Genomic DNA, 18,311 nt, shown 5'->3' on the forward strand with positions numbered 1-18,311 from the left:
AACTTCACTGTCACATATATATATATATATATATATATATATATATATATATATATATATATATATATATATATATATATAGTGTAATCTAAAAGTTCAGACTGTTTTAGCTTTGGTGCTGTCATGTCTGATAACCTAAACAGTAAGATTATGAAAGCATAGGGCTGTTTGTTTGTGGCTTTATCATACTTTTGTAATTGGCACAGAATAAAAACTAAAGTGAAATAAAGTTTAACAGCAACCGAGAGGGTTAAAGGAGGTTTAAAAAGAAATCCAGTCATCGTCTGAATCATGGTGGCAGGTGAAGTGAGGTGACAGGTCTGGAAAAGCTGTAGTGTTATACTGTAGACTTGATGTGATTTTAAACTGTTTGGTTAAATGCGTTTTATTGAATGCACAAAACAAAGGAGAAGGCCTCAGTATTGTGTCACGTATAGGGCCGTTCTTTTGACCATGTTAGTTACAGTCTGTTTGGAGACACTGGAGAGGATTCATGCGAAAAAAGACAAATTATGTGTAATGTGCACAGAAAGACGAGCTGAGAAAGCTCGAACTTTTAAGTCGTCTTTTCATAGATTTGATAATGCAAGACTTGGATTTGTTTGCAAAAGTTATTTTAGGGCTTATTTACTTCTGTTATAAATCCATGCAGAACCGTAGGGAAGCTTTTGATAATTTGTCAATCACTATAAATGTGACACATTATCACTAACTGACACCTCACATAAAAACTCACGTGTAGCTCATGTATTTTATTTACTTGACTATAAATATTTCTTACTAACATTACTTACTAACAGTACTAACAAAAATAAGTGAAATGCTAAATTTATGTATTTATTTAAATAATGTAGTTTACAGTCTTACAAAAATTTGAACACATCTTTTTATCTTTCTTTTAAATTAGTACTAATGTAAGTAATATGACAGTGATATTATTAAATGTCTAATAATCATAGTTGTATTGAAGATAATTGAGACGGACCATTGATTTCTTCTCTGTTACGGTGTTAAGGCAGTATGATGTCTACTTTCTCTCCCTCCCTCTCTCTCTCTCTCTCTCTCTCTCTCTCTCTCTCTCTCTCTCTCTCTGTGTGTGTGTTTGTGTGTGTCGTCTTTAATAGTCCGAGTGCCAAAAAAAATCACGTCTTTATATAGCTTTCATTTCATAGTAAAATCCTTAAAATCAAAACACATTTTTCAACTCCTTCCTATATTTGAGTTGATGCAGAAATATACGTTTATCTCTTGCATTAGTTATTGAATGCCTTTCAAAGTATTAACATCACGTTAGTTGTCTTTTTAGAGACTTGTGCATTCACGTTGTCCGTTTTTCGTAAAAACATTTTTTACATGCGTTAACACTCTCTTGTCTCTTTTGGCCACGAGGCACTATTGTTCCCTGCCGAGGCCTTACTATAGGACAGCGAGGTTCAGCTTGAAACACTTTAGGAGTCTGGAAAACCCTGACATGCTAACCAGACCCTATACTGACACTCAAGCACGCTCCTAAACGCAAAGAGCTGTTTGTTTTGCCACTATGAGCAAGTATCGTCCTACAATTCAGTTTTCATAAATTGCTAGGATTATAACAAGAAGAAAACGCTCTAATAATGATCTCAACCATTAATAATTTGCTTGTTAAATTACGTTCTGTTGTGTAACAATCACCACATAATTCTAGCAATCGTTCCTTTTATTTAGAAACATCACCAGAGAACCGCAGAAAGTTAAGCTAACCATGTTTTTACTGTAGAGAGCTTGATTCTCATCTGGAGATTTTCCATATTGATTTTTTCACAAGAAGTCTGAGTGTAGACAAGTCTGCAACAGATCTTTTTATTTATTTTATTTTTTATTAAAACACATATGTATAAAAAGCCACAACCATAGATGATATCAGTTATTAATCACAGACTTTGGATTGAGTTACTTGGAGAGTCAGTTGAAGGCTGATAAGGAAATTCATTCACTGGTTTAAATGCAGGATGAAACGATACAGTTTTTATGCCTCGGAGGCAAGGGAGTTTGATTCTTGAACAAGACAGGAAGGAAACAATATGATTAAACATACACATTTGCTTTGGTGTCTCACAGGAGACACACAGACATTGTTCCGTACACTATAATAATGATATATGCTTATGCAAATCCTTGATTTCCTGTGGTGTAACAAAAGAGATATGGCAATATGTATCTATATGGAGTCTGTTGTTGAGTCTACGACTAACACGCAGTAATCTTACACAAACAGTGCCATATTTATTTTAATCTGTAGCTTAATACACGTCCAACATTTTTTAAATATTTATTTATATTTGCTTGATTGTATATTGTGATTATTTTTAATTAGGATACAAACATTAGCAGCAGTGCTTGAAATTGGCCCGAGAAATTAATTTAATTAACATTCCTAAATTACTCCGAATTAATTGTTAAATTTCTAAAGGCACTGGTCCGAGGCCCAGCGCGCTATATTCATATCTGTGCTTATTCAAATGAAATCTGCGCTCAGCACATAGTGCACTTTGCTTGCTTGCTGGCAGCCCTCTCGTACTCGCACGGTCGGTTTTGGGACACGATGCAGGGCTATTGCTGTTTGTGGAAATGTTATTCTAGTGATTGGCAGTCTGCCATTATTCTCTCTATGTAATAAAAACCCTGAGTTATTTTCTGTGTAAAATCCCAAATTATTTCATATTAGAAACCACACGTTATTTATTTGCCCAGTTATTAGTGTTTATTAGTGTTTTTTCTTTAGGCAATAAAGAAGTGGTCCTGCAAGCCCACAGATACAGAACTGCACATACAGTATAGGCTATTTATTATTTTGTCGAGCATATGTACAGTTTTTAATTGCTTAGTTTATGTAATAATATTTTCTTAAGTTTACAGTTTGCATGATGCAGCTTTACTAAATAACTTCATATCAGGTGATACAGTAATATCCTGTAAATTATCTTTTGTAGATAAAAAAAAAAAAAAAAATCCCTGCATGACTATATCCTCTGCTAGACTTTGAGTGTGTACAAAGAGATGCGTTGATGTTGCGGCCGATATTTTGCTGGTCTTTTTGTCATTTTATTATGAAAATTGATTTTCTGCCAGGTTGTGCACCAGCGGCAGGTGAAGGGATCCCAAAACCCGGCACAATCTGTCCCGTGCACACTCCTGTGTGAAAACAACACACTCCTCGCTGATAGCGAATGAAGTGGCGCGTTTTTTTGGAATAGTGTGCGCATTTTTACGGAGAACAGATAAAAATAGCCACTCCAATTTTCCTGGTCGGTTGTTGCTTTTTCTCGGCCCTGGCAGACCCCTAAAGACCAGCATTCTTGCCAGAGAGCCAAGATATGTCCTAGACGAGCTACACACACACACACACACACACACACACACACACACACACACACACACACACACACACACTGCCCTGCTCGGTTCACAGAAACACTCCTGCTGTTGAGGGCCGTTTTTCAAAATAATCAAATGGAATTTTATGTAGATGCACGCGTTTAGCTTTCATGGTGTCTGCTGTGAAAAATCTGTTGTTATTTTTGTACTTCACCTGGTTTATTTGATTTTTATAACAGTTGCTTAATAGAAAAAGAAAATTGTAAATAACTTTTTATTTTTAAGTGTATATTTTTATATATATTTTTCAGTATTTTCTAAAACCTGAACTGTGTTTTATAGCGTCCATGACCATGTGGACTAATTTCTGCTTCCTTGTCCTTTTTCGCAGGATGAATTCCATCCTTTCATTGAAGCACTGCTGCCCCATGTGAGAGCGTTTTCCTACACTTGGTTCAACTTGCAGGCCCGCAAGAGAAAATACTTCAAGAAGCACGAGAAGCGCATGTCTAAGGAAGAGGAGCGAGCCGTGAAGGACGAGCTGCTCAGCGAGAAGCCGGAGGTCAAGCAGAAGTGGGCATCGCGGCTGCTGGCCAAACTCCGCAAGGACATCCGGCCGGAGTTCCGTGAGGATTTTGTGCTCACTGTCACTGGGAAGAAGCCCCCTTGCTGTGTGCTCTCCAACCCTGACCAGAAGGGCAAGATGAGGAGAATTGACTGCTTGCGTCAGGCGGACAAAGTGTGGCGCTTGGACCTGGTCATGGTGATTTTATTCAAAGGTATTCCGCTTGAAAGTACTGATGGCGAAAGGCTGGTTAAGTCTCCGCAGTGCTCGAACCCAGGGTTGTGCGTGCAGCCGCATCACATAGGAGTTTCCGTAAAGGAGCTCGACCTCTACTTGGCCTACTTCGTGCATGCAGGTAAGTCCCGTTTTGAATTCACTAAATCTGTTGAATGTATAAAGATGCGAACGACACCACAAGCATCAAAATGTATATCGCAAATTATGGATTGTGCTTTTTTATTTCATTTCATTTTTTATAATAATATAAGTGCGACCTGTGCAACTCAAAACTGAATCCTCTGCTTCCATTCTGCCACATTTTTCTCAATAATAATAAAAAAAAGACATTACATGTTAATACGTAATTAATTTGAGAGTAAATTTTCTGTTTATGTCAAAAACATAATGTGACTATTTTATCCTAATTGCAAAGTCACTGCACAATATAAAACAGAACAACTGCCTGTCGAGTTAAAATTCCTGTGGAAAAGTCCGGTGCAAATATTTGATTGAGCGACTGTTAATTGGCAGAGGGCGGCAGGGGATCCATCCTGCACTGACAGCGGCACAAACACAAGCTTTCTCTTGGAAGACAAGAAGCGCACTTTGTTTCGCCAGGCAAACTGAGCACCTTAATTACATTCATTTCCTCTCGCGCACAAATTGTGGCAGTGAAGTCTGAGAGTTGGCAGCGTGCGCATCCGCCGTTCCTTGCGTTCCGTACGGACTCGACTTGCGCTTTGATGAGGTGCCGATAAAAAGAGTGAAAACGCAGTGTAACCCGAAGACGGCGGAGATAAAGCCGTAAAACGTGAGCTTTAGCGCTTCGTAGGAAAACCGTGGTATCTGGCAGACGGCAGGTTGCAAAACGGGAGCGTGTGAATCACTTTGACTTGGTGAGAACACAAAGGCCCGGAGCCTTTGAGCTTTTTGTGAGGATAAGTACGACACAGTCACAGAAACGCGTTTCCCCGCGGCCCGCCGAAATCCTCAGTTTTGATGTTCTGAAAGCCTATTCAGCAGGGAGCGTCCTGCTAACATCCTAATCTGCGAAGTTTGGTATTCTTTTTGATTCGATGGTGAATAAGAGACGTCAGCGAGAGAACAAGAGGAAGAAAGACGTGGGAGTCTCTCTCTCCTCATCTCTGACCTGCACACAGGCCGATCAGGTTTCCTCCTCTGTCTTATTTAAAGCAGTGGAGCATTGCTGGAGCCCCCTTGATTAAAAGCCATCTGAAGAGAGCCTGACCTCATACACAGATGGTGAAAGTGGGGCTTCTGAGAGGAGCTAAAGTCAGTAATTAAATTTATCCCACAGTCTTGCCAGGGCAAAGGGGTGCAGGCCAGCAAACACACCCATTTCATCTAGACAATAACAGAGCTACCTATCAATATTAGCGGACATTGCAGGAAAAGAACATTTAAATTCAATCGATACTTTGGCGTTTTTTTCTACAACGTACAATGAACACACTCACACTGCCAAGTGACTTATTAAAAATGTAAGTTTTCAAAATTTAACAAAACTGCTTTAAAATTTACATTTTCGCTATGGGTATGTGTAATTTACATTGTAGAACAAAACATCAAAGTATTGGTAAGTTATGTTTACCACAGGCTTTATTTTACACATAAATTGAAAACCCCCATGATAAAACCCATAGGAAAGTCTCGAAGGAACCAGTGGCGAATTAAACTTCCGGGTTCTTAAATTTGTACTTCTCAGTTCTTTCAAAAATTTCTTCCATAATCTCTTCACTGTTAATATGTAAGTTTAAGTTTGTATTTCTGATTCTTTCAATATTTTTTCAATATTTCCCCTATAATATGCAAGTTTAAGCTCATATTTCTAAATTCTTTCAGTAGGTTAAAAAAAGCAATATTTTTTTAGTTTTTCCTATATGTCATTTTAAAGGGTAAGTTAACCCAAAAATGTAAATTCTGTCATTTAATTACTCACCCTCATGTCGTTCCAAACCCGTAAGACTTTTGTTAATAAGACACTTTGACGCTTTAAAAAGTTCATAAAGAGATTTTGAAGTCTATATGAATTGAGTGGTTTAGTCCAAATTTTCTGTAGATACTCGATCGCTTTATATAATGATTGAATTTAGGCTTGTATTTTTCAAATTCTTTCAATATTTGTCATTTTTTGCACTAATAATAAATGTTTATTAATTTTCAATTTGATTGATTTTCAATCAAAAATGTACAGTAAGTTTGAGTTTGTGTTTCTGAATTTTTGCAATATTTATGCAATATATCCCTTAGGATATGTGTTTGAAAAACACTTTCTAATTTCAATAGCCGTGTGGTTTATTGTTTTAGTCAGATGTCATAAATCTCTGTACACAAAGTAACATGAGAACTAGAAAAAGACAGAAATGTGTGTTCACTGAGGCCTGAGGACATGCAACCATGGCTAATTTACGGCAGGAGCACTCCACACGTGGGCGAGGTCACGGCTTAAGATGTTAGGGTCGTGACCCTATCTTCAAGGCATTTGACCCCCTAGATAAACATCCACTCCCATTAGCAGCCAGTCAAGCGGAGGGCAAGCTTTGGTTTTGGGTTGCCCTCTTGACCTCCTGTTAAAACAGGTGGTTTTGTTTGGGCCACAGAGTGGTGTGCCATTTAAACCAGCCGAAAGGGGCTAATAGCCGTGGAGACCCAGACTAGCATTACACCAGTCATTGTTTCCTTTTAGCATTGGTTGATTAGAAGTACATGGATATCAGGCAGTTCGTTTTTATTGTTTGTTTGCAAAATTGTATAACCCTTTGATCTTAGGTATGTTACATTCAGATCTCTATGTTATTTATTTATTAAGTTATAAGTTCACAATTCTTTCCTCACAAGGTTTATTATTGAATTATTTTTGGCATTTTAATGTACAAGTTAACTTTAAATTCGTTTTTAAGTAAAAAAGAAACAAACTTCTAGTGAGATTAAGATTCAGCTCCTGTTCAAATTCAGGTCTAAATTATTACCCTCGTCGGAAAAAAAAGAAGGATATTGTGTTGTCAGATAATTAAATTGATGCATTAAGTGCTTATTTTGCTGAAAACCTCAATTAGAGTTCATTGAATTCATTGTCGTGATATATGTCACTTGTTGTGAACTGTAGTTGTGTCTCATTGCAGTGTTTTCAGTCTCACTACACAATGGAAGGATACCGCTGGAGCAGATAGATAACAAACGCGAGACCAGGCCCGTGTGTACATTTCCAGCCAGGCTGATAGATATTTATACTGGACTTACCTTAATTGACCCAGAGCCACGTCGAACAAACCGTTTGCGTGTGTAATGTTTGTAAAGACGTCTGACCCACTTCCATGTGAGCTCTTAAACAGATTTACTGTACAGTGTGTCTTTCAAAACTAGTTAGCTCTGATGACGCATGCTCGAGGCGCCCTGTCATAAGTTTTGTAAATTCGTATTAAGTTCTGGCTGAAAGTTTTTGCAAGGGCCGAGGCAAAGCCGGTCAAGGGCTACAGTAAGCCGGTGGTTCGTTGAAATTTTTTTTTTATGCCAGTAACCGAATCCGCTGATATCTTCAGGCTGACTTTTGGCACATCTTGTGTTACAGCCGTTTTATATTTCTCTTCCTTTCCACAGGCTGTGGAATAACAATAATTTGGATCTATTTAAGGCGATTGTGGGATAAACCACAGCCTTTGTTGTGGTTACTGCAGTACACATTGTGGGCTGGGACCTCCCCACCCCCTCGCACCCATCCTCCCCTGCTTTCTGCCCGCTAAATCCCACCGACCGGCCCTGTTACTGCAACAATGACCATGCCACTGTGCTCTTTCACACAGTACCATTCATTAAAAATGAGGTTGTCGGCCATTCATAAAAATACATTGTCATGTTATGACTTTTCTTCCCGGATTGTGCAAACTAACCCCCCTCCACCACCCTGGCAGAGACGCGGTGATGAAGGACCAACTCGGATCCAGTGATGGGATTCAGCACAGTCAGTTTTAATATCATTGCATTTGACCTCCTTTTGAACCTTTTTTTTCCCTGCTGCAATGTGATTGGATTAAACGAAGCAGATGGTTCTGGGACGGGAAATACTGTAAGATGTTTGTTGCACAGCCACTTGCCTTTAGTGGGTAAATTTCTCCTAAACCTGATTGCGAGGCAAATTCGTGTAATCCGTTTAATGTGCATTGTCAGTGCCGATCTTTCCTAGCAGATTTGGACCATGTTAGTTGGCGCCCAACGCGGGGTTTTTAGATGTCAACAATGTCGACTGTGCACTAATGCATCTCTTTCAGTGTCGACTATTGTTGTGCTTCTAAAACGATTGTCTTTCTTTCTTTTTCAATGTGCAAAAGATGCAAAATTCGTTTAAAATGCAGCTCATCACACTCCATTTCCTCTCTGACATAACGGCGGCCTGGGGAGCGCGGTGAAGGGTTTCGAGAACGGAGGCAGTGGGCAGTAATCTAGAGCCGGCGTGAGCGGTACACCTGTGCTCTGGGCTTACTGCTGTCCCCCTGTGTAGTGAGGCAGAAAATGGTAAGGGGGGGTTGGCACCAGTCAATTTTTGCTAATTAGTTTTGTATTAACTCCTCAGTCGTCCCAGCGCTCGGCCACTGAGAGAGAAATGGGCCCCGTGATGGGAGCTCGGTTATTTTTATTTTTATCCTCCTTTATTCACACATTTATTTAATGCTGCTTGTGTTGGAGTTGCTACAGATGACTTTGGTGTGTGAGAATGAGTTAAGTAGGCCCTTATGGAATACAAGCTTTTTGCGGATGCTGCGAAATTTTGGATTGAAATCGCGTAAAATGTGTTAGGTCATGTGTGAACTTGAATTGTTGTCGCAATACCAGCAAATGAGCTCTGGCAGTTTATCAGCTTGAAAAGTAAAGTTAAATGCTGGAAAAGGTACGTAATGAGGGTATTTGTTAACAAAGCTGTACGATTTGAATAGTTAGAGCGTGTATGCAAACTCTTCTTGTTTTGTTGTCAAAGAGTTTGAGCCATTCGCAAAGTTTTAAAAGAATAAATGCAATCTCTCCACAGCGTTCAGCTTGCGACACTGGAGTTTGATCGGCATTTTAGTACTTGTGCTTAATGGTAGCAGTACGGATAAACGATGGAAAGGCTTTGAATGGTTTATCAGGTTTTTTTTGTTTCTGCTTTTATTTTTGCAATTCTAATTGCGTTTACCGTTTCCTTTCATCCTCGTTTTTTGCAAACGCATGGCTCGCAACAAGCTTAGCCGTAAAGTTCAGGGAACTGTACGCAGCGCCTGCTAACGGATCAGACTCACTGTTTTAGAGTAGACATCTCGTTCATAACAGAACAGCAACTTTAGCTAACTTCTGAGAATGGAGCCTTTGTGAGTGCATGCCATTCAACAAGAGTGCCATTGTCTTAAAGCCCAGCCGGCAGCAAACGAGGCATTGCGAGGCCTTTGCCGGGAGAAACTTTGATTGTATTAGGTCTTGATGAAGACTTCATTTGAATGGTGAGCAGACAGCTCATGTGTGTCTCAAGTAGCGTAGGAAACATCGTTTTATATTTAGTGTTATTCCACAACAACACCCTAAATTTGTCAACTAAGCTGCATGTGACACATTTGAATTGAGATTTTATGTTTAATAAGACGTTAACAGCAATTTAACAAAGGTGAAAGACCTTTACAGTCTGTATCGGCTCCAATAGGAACCCAAGTGATAGGCAGGAATGTCCATTCAGCACAGAACGAATGTCGTAAAACAAATCCCAGCCAGCAAAAGCCTCTTAAACTGGGTTTAAACTGACAGACTGAGCTTGCTTCATCACTAAATCTCTGCTCAAACTGGATCTCTTCCTCGTCACGTGATGTGAAGATTGATCTGCGTTAATGTGCCAGATCGGTACGTCACTGCCTATTGATCAGTGTGTTTGCAATGTTGAGCAACGTGCGTCTGGATCTCACAAACCACCACACTTTATGTCGGTAAACCGTTTTGTAAACACAAATTCACCATGATATTTAACTGTTTGCCATAGTTGGCGCCCTAGTGGTATCATGAAAGGCCCACTCCCACTGCCAAGAGAAGAATGCAGACCCAGTGATTGAGGCACGGGGCGGCATTGTACAGCGGAATATAAAGGAGAGCGCAGACATGAAACAGGACAGCTGTGAGTGTCTGTGGGGGAAAGTTGCTACAGATGGTAAAAGAAGTGGAAAATAAACTACCGTATGGCTGGTAAAATATAGAAGAAAGGCTGGGGGTGTGCTGCCGTACAGGATCCTCTCATGCCGTTGTTGTGTGCGTGTTTCTGGGATTTTATGCGTGTCTGTGTTAAAGGGAATATGTTACCACAATTGCTTGGCTGTCCCCAATACCCGTTATGCCCATCTGCTGCTGAGCAATGCACAGATTTATCGCTTTGCGTGGTCTGTGACTGACATGTGCTAGTCACGCAAAATCCCTCAGTTTTCACTGAATTTCATTACATTATTTTTGAATTAGGGATATTAGCACAGTTATGGATTTGAGTACTGGAGTATATACTGGAGTATTTCCTAACTTTAGGTGTCAAGTGTGCTTTTTAGAGCAGTATTTGCAGTATTACTGAATATAATTTTATTTTAGACTGTATTGTAGTATGTTATCCTGCCACTATTGGACTTCAGTTTGCATTCAAGTTTTATTAGGCTAGGTTTAGACATGGTGTTTCTCTATTTTTGTCACAGAGGGTGGATGTCTTTCTGACCTATCACTCCAACATGTGAGCCATTTTACAATTACAGTAAACACACACATTTAAGGGACCATTTCCACCTTTAAGAAAATAATCTGGACTATAATGTAGTAAAGATCGACGATAATGCTTTACAGATACCAATTATTTTGCAGCGCCTAATAACAGATATGTAGAAACGTAACTTAATCTCTAACAATAAAAGCATAATAACATTTTGAATACTTGGAAAATATTATTATGATGATGATTATTATTATCACTGAAAATAATACGTAGAGATATCTGTGAAAAAGATCTGTACTTTTAAGTATTACCAAAAGTTTGTCATCTGTGGATCTGTCTATATATATTTATAAATAGCAAAACGTTTTAGTATTTTTCTTAGAATTGCAGCACATTTGCCAACAAGGCTTATGCTCTCTAAGCAAGGTTATGTTTGGTATTTGTTATGTTTTTTTATGTGTTTTTTTGTGTGTGTTCGTTCATATCATCAGATGTTGTTTTTAATTATTGAATGCAGGGGGAGGGGGTTGGGCTAAGTATGGAATTGACTTTAAATTATTGAACTATTTATCCCCAGAACTGCCCTCAGTCCCTCCATCTGTCTGTTTTGCAGAAATATAAATAAATAAGCAAATAAAGATAATAAGGCTATGGCACACTTCTAGCGAGACCCCGAGTTCTGGCACGACTCTGTTCCTTATTTCTGAGGCGCCCCTTCAGAAAAAAAAACAACAACTCCCAATTAGCCTGCTTTGGATTTGGATAGAACGTAAACATCGTCCTTTTAGTATCATGTTTGGAGGAAATTCAAATGTCGTAATGAAAGAATGTAAAACATTTTAACCTCCAACCTGCCCCTTTCAGTAGGCTGCCGTCCATCAACTCCCAGGCCAAGCGCAGCAACACGGGAAGGGATATTTTTCGCCCCCACCATGTGTTTGGTGTTATAAATAATGTACTTGAAATGATTTGTCTTCATTTATTCAGTCGGAAACTACAGATACTCTTTAATTAGCGGTGATAAGAGCAGGAACTCTAAATCATTCCCTTCCGTCTAGTCGCTCCCGGACTCGCCGTATGAGTGAGTATCACTCATTAAGAAAGAGTTTTAGGGGGCATCGATCCATTAGTCATGCATCTGAATAACACTAACACAGAAGTTTTTGTTTTCGCACCAACAAGGGATCGTCGGGACTCGTTAAATTGATCACGAAGCTCGTATTCTTCGAGGCTGCATTTCACCCACACTTCCAAAACTGTTTTCACAGACAAAACAAAAGCACCACTTGATTAGCTGTGAACCATCTGGGAACGGGAAGCTGTGTGACCAAGCTAATTGGTTCGATTTGAAAAAGAATGGGACAGACCCTCTCGTCGCATGCGTGTTTGAATGAGACCCCCTAACTGCAAGTTGTGTTCCTCACCCCTCCCTCGTCACTTTTGTTATACATTCCCGGTGATGAGCTGTGAGCTCTGATGAGTCTGATGCGTCGGCGCTGGGAAACCTCTCGCTCATGGGGCTTATATTACTTCACAGTTGGGAAACAGCTGGTGCGGGAGAATGTGGCACTGTGTTGTGAAATATAGAATATTGTTTAGAGATTCTTTAGTCAGTGCTAGTCGAAGTTGACGGTGTTATTAATGAGCCAACAGTAGTTGAAGGCATGCAATGTGTGATCTGTTGATAAGTGGAGGGCTCAAATCACAGTGCCACCTGTTGGCCGTGGTCATTACAATGATTTCACCAAAAAAAGAGATGCTGTTTGGCAGACATGAACAGATATGTTTCAGAATTCAATTGGTACAGTATGTAGTCACAAGATGTTTCCATCTAATTTGGGAATTTCATATGTAAATTATTTGAATATCACCAAAACGGTTTGAGAATTAAGTATTTACATTACGTGTGTTAAAGACAACCAAATCGTGTCAATACTAGTTAATAATCTGAGCGATTTACACATTTTTTTAAATTATTTTTTTACTTTTACTTTTTTTGATCATCTAGGAATTTATTCGGTAAAGTTGTTTCCATAGTATTTAATGCGCATGTTATTTTTATACCCCAAAAAATAGTTCAAAAAATGTGCATTTTTAAAATAATTGTTCAAGCTAAAATTTGGAAATCTTTTAAAAAATATATTTTAAATGTTATATATTAATATTTATTTTATTATATAATTTTTTATATTTTAAAATATAAATATTATTTCCTTTTTATCTATTCACTTTATATTTATTGTTGGTTTGCTGCAACTTCAATAGTAATCTGTCAATAATCTGAGCGCATTATTCAGTCAGAATTTTTTGGCCATTATTTTTAGTTCAGATTTAGAAATCTTTGTTTACATTGAGCATTTTAAAAATATATTTGAAATGTTATTTATTTATTTTTATGTATTTACAATAATGCATAAAGTCAGTGTGTATGTGAATATACGTGATATATATATAATATTTTTCTCTATTTACCTTTTTTAATATTTATTGTAGTTTTGCTGCAACCTCATGTACACATAAAAGTGCATAACAAACCCAGCGCTGGGATTGCATTATCTGTGGTAAAGGCGATCGCTGTCTGCCACACTCGTTAAATACACATTTCAGCAGATAAAAGTCAATATTCCAAGAAATGGTACAGGTATGGAGCACTTCCTGTGGGAGATGCCAGACATGAGCCTCCCACTCATAGCTGCAGCTCACATTTGCTGCAGGCCATGCTTTGCCCCACTGTTGGGTTGGGAGGAGCCAATGTACGGTTCAAAGTCAGGAGCACCGAGATAAGACAACAGTCAGACTGAGGAACTGTGTACTGTAACCAGCCCAACTGCTCCTTTTGTGGCCACACAGGCGAAAATGAGAAATTAGGATTTTACCAGCTCTTGTCTTTCACTCCATTCCCCTTAGTTGCTTATCTTTTTTTATATGACATCTTTTCTCTCTGTATAACATGTACAGTTAAGACATTTGCTGGTTCATCAGCTAGCTTGTATTTGTGTTGTTTGCCTTTCCATCTTATAAACATAGACTTTAAAATATTAATTATTTTCCGAAGCACTGATTTTACCTTTTCAGCTTTTACCTGAAATTGCATCTTAACGCAATTTCTTTTGTGTATTACATCATGAATGTAATAAAGGCCCTTTCATTCCTTATAGCAGACGGGTTAAATGAGTTGAATGACGAAACCAACATTTAAAAAAACGGAACAACAAATGCAACGCAAGACAACATAACATTTTTGGGTTTAAATTCACCCTAGTTTAAATTATATTTTCTTTTACGGTTTCAATTTTCTTTTAATAGACAATAATTTTAACATGATTACTATAAATAAATACAAATATTAAAAAGTAATTTGATTGTAGTAACGTAATAAAATAATCTGAGGTAATTATTTAGTCACATTACTTCGACATTTCTTCGATGTTTTTTGATCATCTAAGATTTTATTCCATCAGAGTTTATGCGCATGTAATACCAAATACATTTTTTAGTCATACATGTTAGTTTTCAGTTTAACAAAATAATTGATTGTTGCAGCCCTAGATATTTTTTTTTAACAGATAATAATAAAGTTCACAGAGCAAAATAACATGCTAACATGCTAAACCACTCAAAATGAGTGTGTTTGTTAAAATTATCAGCTGAAATTCCACTTTTGATATTAATACGATTTTGTTTTCCAGGATTATTTGTGAATAATACACTGGCTACCACAGTTGGTGTGTAGATTGTGAAATAATCTTCACATAGTGACATGCTAACATGCTAAAAACACAATAAATGATGGCGTTAGCAACAAATCATTGCCTAGAATCCTTAAATCATGATCAGCTGTAATTCCAATTTTGGCATCGTTAATAATAATGTTTTTTCCCCCCACAATTATCTTAGAATAACACATTGATCACCACAGTTGCAGTGCAAACCCCAAGCCAGAGAACGTCCTGTTGTCGTATCCTTTCTCTGGTGGCAAACACACACACAGGGACACGTGCTGCTCCGCTGTTTCCTCTGTCCTGGGGATTCTTCAGCCCGCCGCTCTGCGGCTTCCTGCTAATTAAATTCCAACGCTGTCCATTAGATGGATAGAGTGAGCGCGCTGCTGACTCAACACAGGTAGGGCAGCACGCCGTAATGGGAAGAGGAGCTCAAGTGCCCAAGCAATTCATTTGGACCCCATTTTACACATCCCTGGGTCACCACATGCTTTCAAGGGTGGAGAGAGTGAAGAGAGGGAGCGGAGAGGGGTGTATAAGCTAATGTCTTCCAAATGCTTTAATTCAGAAACAGACGGCACACGAAGCTGTGTCCTCTAAAACGTGCCGAGGTCGGAAACGCCTTTGCTTGCATTTGTGTGGTCAGCAGTGTACGGCATTGTTGGTATTTGACGTCTACGGGTTTGTATTGTAGCTAAACCAGCATAATACCAGCTTTAAAAAAATGATTATTTTGGTTTGCAGGCTGAAAACGGACCTTTTAACTTTTTTCTACTGGATTAGCCAGGAGGAGGTCATCGAAAGGGCTTAAATGAAAAAGCCTGTGACCAGTAAGGGAGCAAGCGACGAGATGAAGTCTGTAATTTGGTTGGTCAGAGTTTGGATGGAGTCCCAGACTGACTTGGTTGGATGCGGTGCTGGATACTACGCCAGGCATGGAGGCAGGGCTGTCGATATGTCATATGCTTTTACACACTTTCATGTCAACATCAGTGTTTGCTTCAGTCAGAAGCTGAGTTGACTGTATTAAAGGAACATGGGGTAGAAACTGAATTGCCAGGGTTGTGTATTTCAGTTCAGGCCTGATATATCGCCCTCTTCTTATTCTAGATGCAGCCAGAATTATTTGGACACTCAGTGCAGCTGTAAAAGAGATAAAAAAGACAACAAAATCAGATATGATAATATTACTGCAATCAGACCTACAGAAAGTTTCACTTGATTAAATGCCTTGATATTTAAAATACTTGTTTTGTTTTGTTTTGTTTTGATAAGGGACTGCAAGTACTACTGGCAAAACATTATAGTAATCAAAACAGTTGTCAGCAGTTTTCATTATTGACTTTTTTTCATCCCAACCTGCAGCCCTAGTTTTGATTGATTTACGCATACTTAAAAATGGTATACCTTAACCAATTATGAATTCTTTTAGCATTTGAATGAGTCCTTGTTGTGTTTCTTCTGCACTTTAGCCGCATTTACGCATTCCCATGAACGAAAGCTGCGACGAACAAAACGCTGATTGAGCAGGCTAGAAACATCGAAAAATTAGAAAAAACAACAAAACTTTCCCTTTCCTCCTCTTTTCACATTAGCATGTGAATCGCCATTCATTCATTTATGTTCCATTATAACCTCATGAGTGGCCGTTTCTATGGGGCCGGCCCAGCGAGAGTTGCACACTAAAGCTTTGGCAAAGATTTAGTGTCAAGCGAAAAGAAACTTCTTTTTTCCGTGCACACCTTTTTCTCCCTTCAGCATCGGTCAGGCCGAGGTGACATTATGCGTCAGACTATCGCTCAGGCAAAAAGCCACAATATGTCAGTGCCCTGCAGGGAGGCACAGGGCACAAGTGAAGCTGGGGGGGGTTCAGTGGTGATTGAAGAGGGAGGGGTACAGCTGGCTCCCCCAGCCTCCCCATTCCCACACTCCCATTCCAATGGGCTGGTTTGTACTGGTATATGCTAATTCACCGTTTGCCTAATTAACATCTCATTTGCATAACTTGTTGCATCCCCCCACCACTTTTCCAAAACAATGCAGGCTGACTGAAGAGACCTAATCCTAAGCGTTTCTCGTCAAGATAAAAGCAATCTGCAATTTTAACAAGCCTTTTCTGCTCCGCAATTAAAGCGGCCCATCAAAAACGGCGTTGAGATGCGTACGTCTCCTCTACAAGATGTAACATAATGTGTACTAACTACACATCATGACATAATTTCATAATAGATTATGTCGCACTTGATGTGGAAGGCTTTACCTTGACTCTAATACTAGACAATCACCATTTTATAATGCTTCCCTAGCTTGTTTTTGCCAGTTGGGCCAGTAACATAGATTTCTAAATGCCCTGCCAACTTTTTCCATTGGCCCCAACAACTTTTGTTAGTAAATGGTAACAGATTGGTTTAAAATTGTCAACCCAATTTTACTGATGCTATCAAGGCAAATCATTTTTAGTTTTAGGAGTTGACAAGAAGGATTTGCAAATGTTGAAGTTCACAAGGCTTAAAAATGCAAAAATCCCTGCCTTCTATATTTAAACTCATCTTGGGTGTGAAACATGAAAAGACTGAAAATAAAAAAACAGCCGTGTTCTGTCTATTAAGTACCAAATGCCGCTTTGGCTGCGATAAGTATGGAATGCATAAGAAGTTTTAGTATTCTTGTGATTCAAGCCATATGCGTAGCCCTTTCGTTGCTGGCGTGTTGTCATATCCCGCAAGGAAGCGACAGGACCACAGTGCTTCTGGCTCCTTATACTTGACGTTCAGATAAACCTCAGCTTTTCTCCAAAAATTCAAGATGCACATACTCAAAAAAACTCCTTTAATTCTTGTTTTTGGATGCTATCTCTCGATGCGTAGGCCTCTGAGTGCTCGAGGTCATGTTCCAGCGTACGTGCGTGTATGTTTCATCAATCAGAAAGCCGAGAGCACCGTTCGAGTTCGCTAGACAAAATAACTGCCGCGTTTGTCTTCTGTTGCATTGAAATTTTGCGCTTGCTTTTTTCACTAACCCACCATTGCGGTTATCCCGGGGCGAATGCCACAGTAATATTTATACCCCAGAAACTGGGAGCAGATACATTTGTTCCTCTGGCTTCTCTTTACGAGTGTTGCACAAAGACTGGTGGTGCTTGAGGTTTTGGAAATGAAAGGGAAATGAGTGGGGAGTGTTCTGGTCAGGCCTGTATATTTTCACAGGCCTTCTGCACGAGGACCGCTGTGCTTCTCTGTGCTACCGCAAAACACATGAAGACAAGTGCTCGGTTCTCCACCCCCACCTCTCCAGCTCCTGACATTTCCACAGTGATTCAGCATACGGGCGCTTGGAGAAGGAACGAAGTTTGGTTCTAGTTTCTGCTTGGGATAGGCCTCCAGGTTTATTTTCTCGAGCCACAGAAGTCCACGGGAGAACGAGGAAGGGAGGGAAGACAATGAGTCTGCGTGACCAGGCCTGACAACCATAATTCAGCTGCCTCCCTGTTTGTTTTTGTCCTTAGAGAGATTCCTCAGCGTGCTTTCATGACACCGAAAGTTACTGCACGCTAGAAGTTGAGCTAAGCAGTCCGCGGTGTGTGCTGTGTCTGCTTCAAGGGTTGCAGAAGACGCTTTAAGGTGCCGTAAGACCAATTAAGCAGCGTCTTTCATGACTGGCTTACGTAAACCTCCAAAAGCCTTTTTAGAGTCCAGCAGCTCCCTTTTTCTAGTGCTAATCAAACCTCAAC

At 39.4% G+C, this 18,311-nt stretch overlaps 1 protein-coding gene across 8 annotated transcripts in view; it reads left to right on the forward strand.

The window, feature by feature from the left end:
- Window positions 1–18,311, forward strand: part of nfia (nuclear factor I/A) — a 151,646-nt gene that overhangs the window by 39,180 nt on the left and 94,155 nt on the right. For all 8 annotated transcript variants that reach the window (XM_079592157.1, XM_079592159.1, XM_079592158.1 and 5 more), the window contains one exon: window positions 3,746–4,274. In XM_079592157.1, the coding sequence (XP_079448283.1) occupies window positions 3,746–4,274 (529 nt within the window). The remainder of the gene's footprint in view (window positions 1–3,745; window positions 4,275–18,311) is intronic.

This window comes from Phoxinus phoxinus (genome assembly GCF_949152265.1).
Source record: "Phoxinus phoxinus genome assembly, chromosome: 20".
NCBI lineage: Eukaryota > Metazoa > Chordata > Actinopteri > Cypriniformes > Leuciscidae > Phoxinus > Phoxinus phoxinus.